Source organism: Gymnodraco acuticeps, unplaced genomic scaffold (genome assembly GCF_902827175.1).
Source record: "Gymnodraco acuticeps unplaced genomic scaffold, fGymAcu1.1, whole genome shotgun sequence".
NCBI classification, from domain to species: Eukaryota; Metazoa; Chordata; class Actinopteri; order Perciformes; family Bathydraconidae; genus Gymnodraco; species Gymnodraco acuticeps.
This window is the reverse complement of record NW_022991761.1, coordinates 789,038-802,573: the sequence shown is the minus strand read 5'-3', so window position 1 is coordinate 802,573 and position 13,536 is coordinate 789,038. Positions and strand designations below refer to the sequence as shown.

Here is a 13,536-nt window from a genome sequence, read left to right as displayed (position 1 = left end):
GAAAATGACATGCCCAAAACAAAGGACTATAACTTAACTTCTAAAAGGGTTATATGAATAATTTCTTTTATCAAAGCAAGGTCACATCTGTGTGTTGGATGTAGAAGTATCAGAATCAATAAAGATGTTTCAGTGTCAGAGTAAATTCAGATGGAACATAGTCAAAAAGTGTACATTTTTGTCTCCGCCCAAATAAAACCCATTACTTATAGTGAAAACCACCCTTGAATGATGGGTTAGTAGCCTAAAAGCTTTAGGAATCCAAAGTATAACATATAATAAGTACCCTGTATCAAGATTGAGGCAAAACAAGTGAGAATTGACCTTTTTAGAGAGATTAAGAAAAAAAAAATCCAAGCGGACTAAGCTTTGGGCACATTTGGTTCCATCAGTGCCATTTAACCTTTTTCAGGTACCAGACTGTAAAAATCATTGTATAACATTTAATTATCACTATATGTATTCATTCCATAAAAATAAAAAAATTAAGTGGGTGTGTGGGAAGTTCCCTCTTTGCATGAGATGCATGTTACTTGCACAATAAAAATGAGGAAATTTAGGAAACATTTGACTCCAACTGGAGCAGATTTATTAAAAAAAATATATACAACAATACACTATACAACAAGCATTTTTTGGGTAAAAAAAACAAACTTTATACAAACCCTGAATGTTACAGTATTACTCCAGTAAGTCATGCCATGCCCTGTAACAGTTATTTTTGGTAGTGAAGCACAGAGGGACCTGACACTTCCTGCAGTACACAGGTGTCTTCACCCTTCTGTTGCCAGCATCAGAGCACCTCCTGCAGTACCTCCTGACCTTGGTGGCATCTTCCCCATAATACTCGGGCATCCAGAAGCCATATCCTCATCGCCTTCCTCACTGTGAAAACAAATGTGGAAAAAACAAATAGATTAATTCTCTGGCTTGTACTTTCAAAAATGTAACTCAAATCAGAAATAATTTCTCTACAACAACAGCAGAACATCAATTTTGAGTGTGTGAAATAACATTATATCACTCAAAATGTATACCGTTTAAATTATGTGAGACGGGGTTCATATAATCTTTTCAATATTCAATAATATTCCGTCTGTCATATATTTATACATGTATATTGTGTATATATATATATATATATATATATATATATATATATATATATAATATAAGTAATAATTGTAAGTCGCTTTGGATAAAAGCGTCAGCTAAATGTAATGTAATACTGTGTTAAATTCAACATGTATATGTCTTGTTTATTTCAACAACAAGAAACGGCATCCATCTTCTTTGTTGTTGTTGAGTGTGTGAAAGAACATTATATCACAAGATGGATGCCGTCGTGTTATTGTCACGTGTGTGAAATTACTATAGATGAATACACTCTTACACCAAATAAATAACAAAAAGATAAAAACAGATGAATACTCTTGCACCAAATAAATAAGTAATAGATACAAACAGAGCGATTACATGCCTTTCCGGTGACGGAGGTTCATAATCAGTCATTACTGTCCCCTTTATGTGTGACGAGATCACTATCTTCCGACGGAGAGTCCTGAAATACGATGTCCAATGCCTCCTCGACGGACAAAACAGTCTTCTTTCTTGCTGCCATTGTTACAATGAAGACAAAGAAAATAAATCCTGCTGTTTCGCTGATCGATCTGCCGTTCTCTGCTCTCCTGTCGCCGCGGGACATGCTATGCTATGCTATGCTGCGTAAAAAGAGTGGGCTGTGCGTAAACCAGCTATACTGCCTTTACTTATACTTACGCAAGATCCTATCTCTGGAACCCATTGGTCGATTGACACAAAATACGTAAATACGTTACGCCTGTGGAGGGGGAGCTATGCGTAAACTGCATCTCCCGCAGCTGAAGCCGCGGACTGTTAATCGTTGGACCTACTCTTCTGCCGTGAATTCTTTCACACACACATACAGGTTTTGGGCCGAGGGCGACACCGTACTTCCGGTATCAACCATTTCACGCGAGGTGCATACAGAATATCATAGTCGATTGCCTTAATCAATATAGTCAACTCTAAAATACCACATATATGCATTGGCATGATAATATTATTGTGACAAGTGGGGTATTCACCTGGTGTTTCCAGAAGATAGACGTAGATGCAGCCAAAATCGACCGAAGGCCACTTTTGAGGGTCGTAATTCCATACATTGTACATCCAACAACCCACACAGCTCTAGTTTACGCTGGTAACGACCTAGAGCACCCCCCTCAAGTCCAGAGATGTAATCCGAAGACATGCAGCGATTTCTTCGGTCGTTAATTCAGAAAAAAAACCTAGTGCGCTCTGCCTGGCTACATAAGCTAGCTGTTTATATTAGCATTGCCAGGATTTTTGCACCTCCAGAAAAATGGCGTCTTTATAAAAAAATATATGGCGCACGTTGCATTGTGGGTAGCTGTGACGTCACTGTGTGTGAAAGAATGAAAGGATTGATTATCAGTAATCATTTTAAAGTGACAAGAGACATTGGATTAACCTTGAGCAGCGTTTGTATTCCTTTGAACACAACTTTTGATCACAAAACAGCCAAGGTAAGACCTAATTATTGTCATGGATTTGAAAACTGATATTGTTTACTTGCTATGTTCTGGCTGCTAGCTCGGTTAATGTTGTGCCTGTAGTGATGGGGTGTATACCCATGGAATCTGTGGAATCTCAGCTTTCAGAAAATGTGTTGTTTGTGCAGAAAGTATGAATTATAAATGATCGTTTTTGTGAGTTATGAGCAGAAATAGCAATTGCCCGTTTTTGCCATGGGCTCATTTAGAGGCTTCTTGTGAGACTTATTTTTCGAAAAACTTTTTTTTTGTCTTCGTATCGTCAGTTAGCCAAGTTTCCTCCGGTCAGATGGGTATGGAATATTAATAGTTTCATGAATGACACTTCAGATATAGCACTGTTGCTACATAGCATTTTCGGACCCGAGCTCGGGTCCGTGGGGCTTAAGAGGTTAAACATCTGAACTCTGAAGTGCATCCATAAACATTCATCTGTTTGCATCTTGCTAATTATGTATCTATATCATTCCATTTACTTGTACTCTTCTTGCACTATTTATTTTTTATTTACATTTTTGCACATCTCAAAACATTCTCTTGCACTATTTTATCTGTTTTATGTATGTCCTCTATATATTCATGTTGCACGGTTGGAGGAGCCTGTGACTTCAGTTTTTCATTGCCATAATACACTTTAGCTAATGTGCACAGGACAATAAAGCCTTGAATCTTTTAAACAGTACAGTGTTAACACAAAGCACTCCAGTTTTGCTTTGACAATGTATTTAGGCTGTGTATTGCTCTGGGACACTCAAAAAACAAGTTAGTCTGCTTGTAATGCTTGCAAGACTAGTGGACGAGAAGCAGTGGTGTAAAGTAACTAAGTAGATTTACTTAAGTACAATTTTTGAAGTAATTGTACTTTACTTGAGTATTTCAATGTTACTTCTACCTCAATACAATTCAGAGGTAAATCTGGTACTTTTACTCCACTCCACTAAACTTTAGTTACTTTACAGATGTGGATGAATGATGTGAAATATAATCAAGTGTTGAATCAGACTTTAGTTCCACCTGGAGTAAATCCACAAGCTACCCTGCAGTATACAAAGTCATTCAAACTAGCTGCAACTTTACCAGCTTTGAGAACACTTTCATGATCAATCATCATAAAACATATCATATATATTACTCTGAAATGGACCAATCTGCACAATGACTACTTTCACTTTTGGTACTTTAAGTATATTTTGATGCTGCTATTACTTTTGTACTTTTACTTGAGTAACATTTTGAAAGCAGAACTTTTACTTGTAACTGAGTATTCTTACTCTGGTTACAAGATCTGAGTACTTTTCCCACCTCTGACGAGAGGTTTGGTCAGCGGAAGAAACTGCTACAATTCGCAGATATGGAACAAGGATCACATAAGTGGAAGATAGATTTTTTTTTAAATTGCAGTTCACATGACAGTGAGCAGCTTCACTGCAGTGAATCAAATTAGGCCCGATTGTAATGTGACATGCTAATTGTCACCTATGTACTATGAAATGAGCAAATCTGTAAAATGATGTTACCATAAAACTGTCGTTGCACACTACATTGACCCTAATGCATAATACAAATCACAGAATAGGGGTCATTTATATATGAAACGGTTTATTCCACTTCTAACTTCACAACTCAATGCCAAAATAGAACGAAAATGATGAATGAAAGCTCAGATTGTGTAAACAGGTGAAATAATTGACTGATATCATTGTTTGGCCAATGCACTGTTCTGCAGTTGAGTTAAAAAAGCACCAAAGAAATGTGGTAAAGAAATTCAAATATTAATTATGAATTTTTCAAGTTGAACATTTTGGTCTGAAACGTGTTAGTTAACACTTTGTAAGTTTGGAAAATGTCTAGCATCTACCATCAAATGGTGAAAACAGAACGGTTGTGAGAGACAGAGGAGTTTGGCGGGAGTGGCAGCAGGCTCTCTCAGGGACCTCGACAGCTCCCATGGGGCTCAAAGAGATATTCTCCATGTCTCTCTCAGCACGGCGCTGGATCAATTCAGACCCTTTTAGGCTCAGGTAGGGGTTGTTGTGGCAGCTTTTCCAGGAGTGAGGAGTGTCTTTTCTCAAAGTCTCCATGTTTCAGGAGTTTTCTTGTTGCAGACTTGTTGTTATCAGAGCTGGAGGCGTCCTTCCAGGTGGCTCAGTGGTGAAGCAGTCCGGGAAACCAAAATCCCTTTGTGTCGCCCTGAGCAACCAGAGGCAGAAGAGGGCATGCAGCACAAGCAGGACGAGCAGAGGAGGAAGAGAGCCATCTGTGGGTTGCTTAAAGTTATTTTAGACACCTGTCCAGGGGTACGGTGTCACTGTTGTGAACCGCTGCCCACTCCCTTCTGTAAAACTGTTTGATTTCTCTTTCTTTTTTACTTTCATAGAATTACAGTCTATATCGCTTACTTCACATTTGTTATTCTCTTACATATTTGAAAGTAGGGCTCAGCTGCAGAACAGTAACGAACTTGATATAAACCACTGAACAAAACCTGAACCAAAAATGAATCAAACATTCATACAAAATAGATGATAATATCCTTATTATAACAAAAAGGTATTTATGTAGATATACATTGCAGCCGAACAAACCTCAGCATTAGTTTCATTCTTGATATAAAATCAACATGTCGAACCAAAACATTCCATTTATCAAACATGGAAGCTCAGCATTACAAATACTGTACATTTGATTTTCCAGAGAAAGTACGGTTTTCTTTGGGTCCTTTGTTGAGAACGTGGCCATAAACAGGGGGATGTGGTCATACATATCAGTTGCTACCAAAATATGAGTTGTATAGTTGAAGTTAGAAATATGAGCAACATAATCAAACATCCACCAATCTTTACAAATTCAACAATGCCATTGACTTTAAGATGAGTGAGAGCTAATGATAACACATTTCCAGGTTTTAAGCATGACTCCTGTAGCACTATAGAAGATCCCCAATGCCCTATAGTTAGTGCAACTAGTGTATCAAATCAAACGGGAATACAATTTATATTGAACTGTTTTATGTTGTCATTGGAGTAAAATCTCTAACCTTTGTAAAAGCTAACTAGCAGAAAGAGTGCTAGTAAGCTAGTTTGCGGATTTTGCTTTACCACTGGTTACATCAAATGAGCATAACAAGTTATTACTCATTTGGCTATAGTAAAGGCCAATTCATACTTTTCGTGTCTGCGTGTCTTTGAGGGTATGCTAAGGTCCTTGTGACCAAATAGGTGATTCGGCTTGTGCACTGGACCGTCCGATTGCAGCAAGAATGTGTGACTGAGCGTACAAACAGCTTATGCTCCTGTTTTGTTCCACACTCCAGTCTAGCTTGTTTGCTAAGAAGTGAACCAACGGAGTGATTGTATTAAAGAGAAGTTGTGTTAAGGCTGCAATCAACATGAACATAATTAGTCTTAAAAGGCATTCAAAGTGATCCAAATAGTGTTGAACTCAAAGCAATATGCAAAGCAAAACAAAGCAATATGCCTGAATGCCCTGCGGACGCAAACCCTCAATTGTACTACGAAGCGGAACCATGTGCACTTATGTGACTGCAGCAGATGCAGGAAGTATGTACCGGCTTTAATGTGTTTTCCTATGCTGTGTCAGTAGTGTGTGGTTGAAGCATTAAGCTGGTGAATTTCACTCATTAAAACTGTAAACAAAATATTTGTATAAGACCACATTTGAACTCACCATGATAATGTTATAACTGATCTTTGCCCAATTTTCATTTGACTGAATAGAGCATGAAATGACCATAGAACAACTCTATGGTGCCACACCCCACTTGCTGCAAACAGCTAAGGTTAACTAAGTCTTCTGCCAATTTCAACAAAGATTTGTTGTTCACGAGGTTTGTGAATTTCAATCTACAACAGGATGATGTTCGCCTAGAGCCCCAATTGTACTACCGGGAACTAATTTGTAACTGTACTGCAGTAAAGCAAGCATCATCACGTATTCAGAATTTTGGCGAATCTTTGTGGATCTTACTTACTCACTCTATAATTACACAACACCTTGGATATGGAGGACTTGGACTAAATCAGATACAGCTTATCATCAAACACATTCACAAATGGATGATGGAGAAGTAACATACATTTTGGAGATGTCAGAACAACTGTTATTCCAAAATGTTGCATAAGAGGTTGGGTCAGAATGTTGTGCAAACAGAATGATTCTAACAATGAGTCTTGAATGTCTAAAGATGTAAAGCAATTTCTATTTCCACGTCATAAATTCTATAATGGAGCTGTGTTACATTTTGCAGCAAATGTCTGCATATAACGAATAAAATATGCGCAGACAGCAGAGTAGCGTCAACAAAATGATTTGCTTGGCAGAACAGTAAAGCCATACATATTTTGTTCTGGTTGAAAGTTCAATCTTCGATCTGGTCAGTCTGTGGTGGAATCAAAGTCATTTTTGCACTCAAGTTATCCCTTTACTTAGTTGTTCCTAAGCATGAGATCACCAACTACTTTTTTGCACCACCATGTTAAAGTCTTCTGCACCTTGTGGAATGGATCCTGTCTAGGTATGCATACCACAAGGTCCGATGTCCCGTCCTTACCTTCAACCTTAAGGACAGTTCTAGTTAGCACTTGATATGGCCCTCTTTATCGAATAAATAATGACACAGCAGCACAAAGAACACACAAACGCAAAAACAGTTTTGCCTCCATTTCAGGCTAGGAAGTAGAGCCAATGCAAAATCCTAAGCCTATACAAAGAGGTCGACCACATCATGCCTACTGTAGTTTTAGTTTGGAAACAATGTCAATACAACTGTACTCGCAGATTAGGCAGAGGTCGAATTTATGAAGTTTAAAAAAAAAGATTGACAGATTGACTTTTGCTGTTTTTAGTTCACAACCAACCTTTCCCTAAAGTTGGTTCAGTTTCAGCTAGTAGCAACCAGGCTAACAAGCAGGGCAAAGGCACAGGGAACATCCTTGGACACATCACATTTTGATTTAGTTAATTTCTCTGATCCTGGTTTTGTTTTGTTGCCGGGTTAAATGAATAGCTTTGTTTAAGGTATTTATTTATAGACGGTGTATTACATACAGTGGTTGGCAAGCCCATAGTTTGGAGACACAGAAACGAGTACCAGCAGGAAGCTAAGTGGTGTACTGCTATGGATGGAGAAAGGAGCCATTTTACATATTTCACAGCCTAAAAGAAAGGCCTACCAAAAAGATATATCAATGTAAGTTGTTTCCTGGTACCTTGCTTTTAGGATCGCTTTTAGGCTTGCTTTTAGGCTTGCTTTGAGGATCGCTTTTAGGCTTGCTTTTGGGCTTGCTTCGAGGTTCGCTTTGAAGATCACTTTGAGGATTGCCTTTAGGCTTGCTTTTAGGCTTACTTTTGGGATTGCATTTGGAATTGTTTTTAGCCATTACCAACGCCTCTTCTTTCATTTGTCCAAGTTTCTGGTTTAGCTCTTGGATCACGGCAGAACAAGAAGAAATCCTCGTATTTAATCGTCTGCTCTTCTGTTTTTCAACTTTCAGACGTTTGCGGCTGATGACCAATTTCCTTCCCATGTTATGAACTTTCATTTGTAATTTTCGAATTGTTATTTGTGCATCTGGAGATTTAGCAGTTTCCGAAAGGATATTCCCAAATGGCGTTTGTTCTTCTACTGTCACGTTTGGAAGAGGGGCTGTGGATCCATGACCATCTGATACTTCTGTGACACTAACACTGTTCTGATTTGTGGTCACAGTGGTGCTGCAGTTCATTGGTTCCACAACATTGGTTACGTCTGTAGATGGTGCGACTTCGCCAGGGGGGGTAGGACTACTCACAGGCTTGCAGCAGTACGGGTGATCAAAGTTGACAGTGTCAGTTATCTCTGTGTGCATACTTACTGCTTGTGTTTTGGATGATGTGTGACTAACTGCAGGTTTCTTGAATGATGTATTGACACCGGGGTAGGCAAAAATAGTTGGCACAGCATTTGAGTTCAGCAGGCTTCTCCCACAGGAAGGGTGAAAACATTCCTCGGTGAAGTGTAGAGCGCATAAGCGTGAGTCTGGGGACGGCATCCAATTCTTGCGGTTTATGTTGTGGACCCAGCTAAGCATCCTTGCCTTATCATGGTGAGGAAATCTGTGAAATAATTGTGTAATTGGTTAAGTTGTGTGAATATCCCAATGTATTGTTTAACTTCAGTTTCTGGTTACACTGAAAAAACTGAAATGTTGACTTTAATTCAATATATTATGTCAACATATTTCACATAACTGTATTAGGTTAGTTAAAAGCAATAATATTAAGTTGAACCCTATATTTGTTATTTAAAACAAATGTTATTGCTTTCAAATAACCTAATACAGTTATGGGAAATCCATTGTCCAAATATTAATTAAAGTCAATGGTTCAGTTTTTTCAGTGGAACGATAATGTGTCATATCATTACCCCAACTTGTCAAATATGGCATCTTGTACAGCGAGTCAAAGTATGACAGTAGTTCTATTGCGTCAGATTTGGGCGTAAAGGGCTGCCAACATAATCACATCTAATAGATACACTTTCGCGCAGGACACTATACTTTACTTATTTTCAGTAACACAACGTACTTTCAGACCAGTGCCCTGTACTATGAAGCCAGTTCAACAGACCCTGGATATGTTTGAGTTATCTGGCTTCACTAACCCTAACAAACGAGATCTCGCTAAGTGGTCCTACGACGCTGGTTATCAACTCGGTAAGTCAACCCAGGGTTTCTCTCTCCAGCTAAGAGCATGTTCACGTGAAAGGGGCGTGGTTAGCAACATTTGACCAATCACAAACAGGGACAAGCGTACTGACAGCGCAGCGTCATACTTCATTAATGAAAAGTAAACTATCATGTTAGACAAATGTGAAAAAGTTCAACTTTAAACATCCATGACTTAAACAGATAATCCAGGATAAAAGCCACATAGTTGCACCTGCTGCAAGGAGAATACAGAACAGCTGGTAAAGAAAAGTTACAAAAGAGTGTTTGAATGCGTACATTAACAGATTTATGATATCACTGCCCCCATCTAAGACACTAGTGGATCTGACTCTAATTACATTTGACTCAAGTGTTTCGTCAACTTAATGTGTTGCTTAAAATAAAACTTCGGCATACAGTAAGTAATAATGTAAGTGTTGCACGGCCAGATAAGGCTCGAGAAGCAGACACAGATAAGGAAATATATTATATATTATGATGTGATGTGAATGTTAAGTGCGACACGTCGGCGTCTTTCCTGCATACGACAGTTTAAACTGTATTTCCTTTATCCTGTAATATGACTTGATAGCTTTAAACTCCGCACACAGAGCTCTGATTGGTCAGCAGGCGGTGCTTTCACTGAGTTGATCTCTTATTTGGAACATAACCTGCTCCGGAGCAGGTTTGGTGTTCAGCATAAGTTACCATGGAGATCTACCCCGGTAAGAAGTAAACCAGCATCGTAGGACCGAAAACTCACAGTTAACCCTGAAGTTACCTCGCGAACCGTGCTTCGTGGTACAGGCCGCTGGTGTAACCAACCAATATTTTGGCCCTCCCAGACGAAATCAGCGTTATTATTGTCAATGTGTACTAGGCCATGGATGTATATTAAAAGAAAGTGTGGGCACGAACATACAGTATTTTAAATGTAAGCTGATGTGAAGAACTAACTTAGTGAATATTTGTGGTCAACCCATGAGCGACACAGGCAGAAGAGGAGATATGACAGAGCATAAATATTTTACATCGCAATTCACATTTCATCTTTTTTTTTTAAACATGCGTGTTTGAGGTAATGTTACATATTTAAATGTGTCTATGACTCAGACATGTTCTATGCATGTAAACGACTAGACTGAATGGATAAAAAAGATTCAAAATAGAGCCCCCTACAGAGGTCCGGGTAGCCTCCATGTTTATGTTGTTTCTAATATATATCGCTTTTCTCTGCCGAAACCAGGACAGCATATTGGCAATACCCCAGAAAATTGTGAATAAACTTGAACTATGTTGTTTTCACATTAGTGAAATTCCAGACGCACATGATGTTCAGTTTGGGAAAAGTGCTTTTAATGAATTAGCAAGATCCATAAACTGATGTGTCTGCGTCATTTCTTTTACGTTGGGCTCGCCGGCACAAATAAAATGCTCACCCATGGATTTAAGTGTGCCACAGGGTCTGTCTGTTGGACTAGTATAATGATAATGTGTTATTAGTTATTATACACAAAAAACAACACAATTTGGTTTTAGTATTTCAACGTTTTTTCTTTCAACCTTCTCCTTTCTTAAAAGAAGCGGACGCATTTGAATAGTAAGGTTAATGAAATAAAACTGTTTTAAAAGAGTTTCCTTAATGATCCATAACACACATGTATGTGATCCTATGACCATGTGATGTTTACATGCTGCAGTGACCAAACAATTTCCCAAATCAGGATAAATAATGTAACTATATTCTAATCTAATAACACATCACTAAATGTAAAATATTAATAGTTGTAGCTAATATTTTATTCAGCTTTCTAGCATTAGCCTACATACATATTGTGCAAATCTATAAATGAACACATATTTGAACATACCGGAAAAGAGAAACCGTAGCTCCTTTCTCAGCGGTTCGCTTCTTGCAGTTGAAGGCAACACAAGAGGGCATTTTCAACTGTTGTGTACTTCTTGCTGTAAAGACAAAGAGGTGCACAGATGACTTTAAAATGCACTATGTCTACCATGCTTTTAATATCACAAATACAATAAAAACAAGTCAACTTATGCATCACCCACTAAATTGTAAATCATTCAAGAATTCCTTTATTGTCATTGAAATATGAAGCTAATATTTTATATCGGAGAGGCTGATCGAATAGATCGGTCTTAAAATAAACTTTAATGTACCAGACAATCCAGAAATGTCTTGTTAATTATTGATGCATTTATGAATAAACTGTGGATTAAAATTCCGTAAGTGACAAAAACTTGATTCAACTATTTTTATTGAACAAATGGAAGGAACTGATGAAATCACAATTCACTGTGGTTGTACCTTAATTTGTAGGCCTACAGGCAACTAACAAAACGTGATGAATTGATTGCGAAATAATCACATAGTAATACAGACTTAAGTTTTGGTGGTGAAAATTAGGAATTCATTATATCCTCCAATACTTCATGCATCAAATTATCATGAAGCATAAATTAGGTAGGGATTCCTTAAAGGCCATATATAATAAACTGTCTAATGTCATTTGGACATCTTATTTGGTGTATACGTTTAACATGTGTAGCTTTAAACATGAGCGTTTGGAATGTAAACAAAAGGACAGCACAACATTGGGAAAAACTGATATTGCAATAAAAAGAATTGTGATGGCCTAAATGAGATATGGAATATGAGGTGATTTTGTAGGAGAGTGCATTATCATTACAAAGAAGCTTAAAGTTACTGTCGCTTTAGAGACATTCATTCATGTGAATCAAAGTTCCAGTTTAATGCTAAGTAAGTGTTAACATCTTTAATACGGTTATATGTTCGGATTAGTAAGGCACTGTTTCACAGCAAAAGCAATGAAAAAGTAAAACGTACAATTGGCCAACTAACTTGTTGGTATTATTACAGGTCCAGAGTAGTCTACTCTACAGCATGAAGAGCAGTGATTATCTGCGTTCAATGCACACAGGCTGGACAGCTATAACATGTTGACAAAGCATAACATAACTGAAATATGAATCAATACAGTTATGAATGCTAACATTACCTATGTCCACAGATGTATGAAGAGTACTCGAAGCAGGGTTTGGAGGCGTGCTCCGTTCAATTTTACGAAAGTTGTTGAATGGCGCATGAAGCCAAAATGGCTCGACAGCTAGGGAGGATGTGGAAAAGAAACCGGAACATCCGGTGATCTTCCGCACATGTGGGCCAAGCCCCCAAGAAGTGCGCCGGACTCTGAGGAAAATATTCGTTGTGTCCAAACGGCGGTACTGCAACTTCCGTATCAGTCCGTAATGTCCCTGGGCCCAGAAAGACTTTTCCCCATTGACTAACATTGGGAAAGAGTGGTCTGTAAATCGTTGGATGAAAAAAAAAAGTTGGGCCATTTTGTCCTCATGCGCCAATGAGCAGCTCTCATAGGAAAGAACGAGACCCCGCCTCCCACGCTGTATCCAGTTCTTATTATACATCCATGGTGTGGGCCCACAAAGCATGCGCACTAGCATCCACCTCCCTCGGCCTGGCTCTGCTCAACTTTTAGGACCTAATTATTTGAAAAAGTAATAGTGTTCGTAATGAGGGTTGAATTTACTTCATTAAAAAATATTCGCTGACATTCCTTTTTTTATAAAATAGTTATGTGTTTTTATATATCCCAATGTAAGTTTGCCAAGCCCCCAGGAAGAGCGCCAGACTCCAAAGCCCATTTTCGTAGTGGTCAAACCGTGGAATTACAACAACTTCTGTTTCAGTCCCTTGAGGAAATGTTTCCATTGAGTTACATTCGGAAATAACTTATTCCGTTTTGTTACATGATTGCATTGCTACTGTACGATACTGTTATACTTACTAAAATGTCATTTCATGTGTATTAATTTTTCAAATCGAAATACTGTTGCAAAAACATTAGATGTTCTTGGTTAATAGGCTAATAGCATACATGACATGAAGCTGGTGTGAATACTCACCTTATCTCGTGGGTCAACAGACAATGTATCGCAAAACGGCTGTCAACTCTATTCACCCTTAGGGTCGAGTTAGTTCACATCAGGATGAATATTATTCGTCATTAAGTGATATAAAGTGTTTTGTTCTTGTGTGTTAAATCCAAATTCAATGTTTATGAGAAGATGCAGAGAGAAGTTTTTTTTCAAGTGTCACGCTTTTATTTAAACAATTCTAACCGGACGTGTTACTTATTATGCTGGGTGCCTTCACCTGGGTTGTTTTGCAG

At 38.2% G+C, this 13,536-nt stretch overlaps 1 protein-coding gene across 2 annotated transcripts; it reads right to left on the bottom strand.

Annotated features, from left to right (window-relative positions):
• Positions 1-4,176: 4,176 nt before the first annotated feature.
• Positions 4,177-13,485, bottom strand: LOC117535010 (THAP domain-containing protein 1-like). Of its 2 annotated transcripts, none has more exons than XM_034199325.1 (3): positions 13,271-13,485; positions 11,176-11,269; positions 4,177-8,711 (listed from the first exon to the last, which is right to left on the bottom strand). In XM_034199325.1, exons 2-3 carry the CDS (start codon positions 11,244-11,246, stop codon positions 7,802-7,804), a joined length of 981 nt encoding a protein of 326 aa, XP_034055216.1. In that variant the 5' UTR covers positions 11,247-11,269; positions 13,271-13,485; the 3' UTR covers positions 4,177-7,801. The 2 variants fall into 2 exon arrangements, with proteins under 2 accessions (XP_034055216.1, XP_034055215.1); XM_034199324.1 differs by lacking the exon at positions 13,271-13,485 and adding an exon at positions 12,346-13,157.
• Between the last annotated feature and the right edge of the window lie 51 nt (positions 13,486-13,536).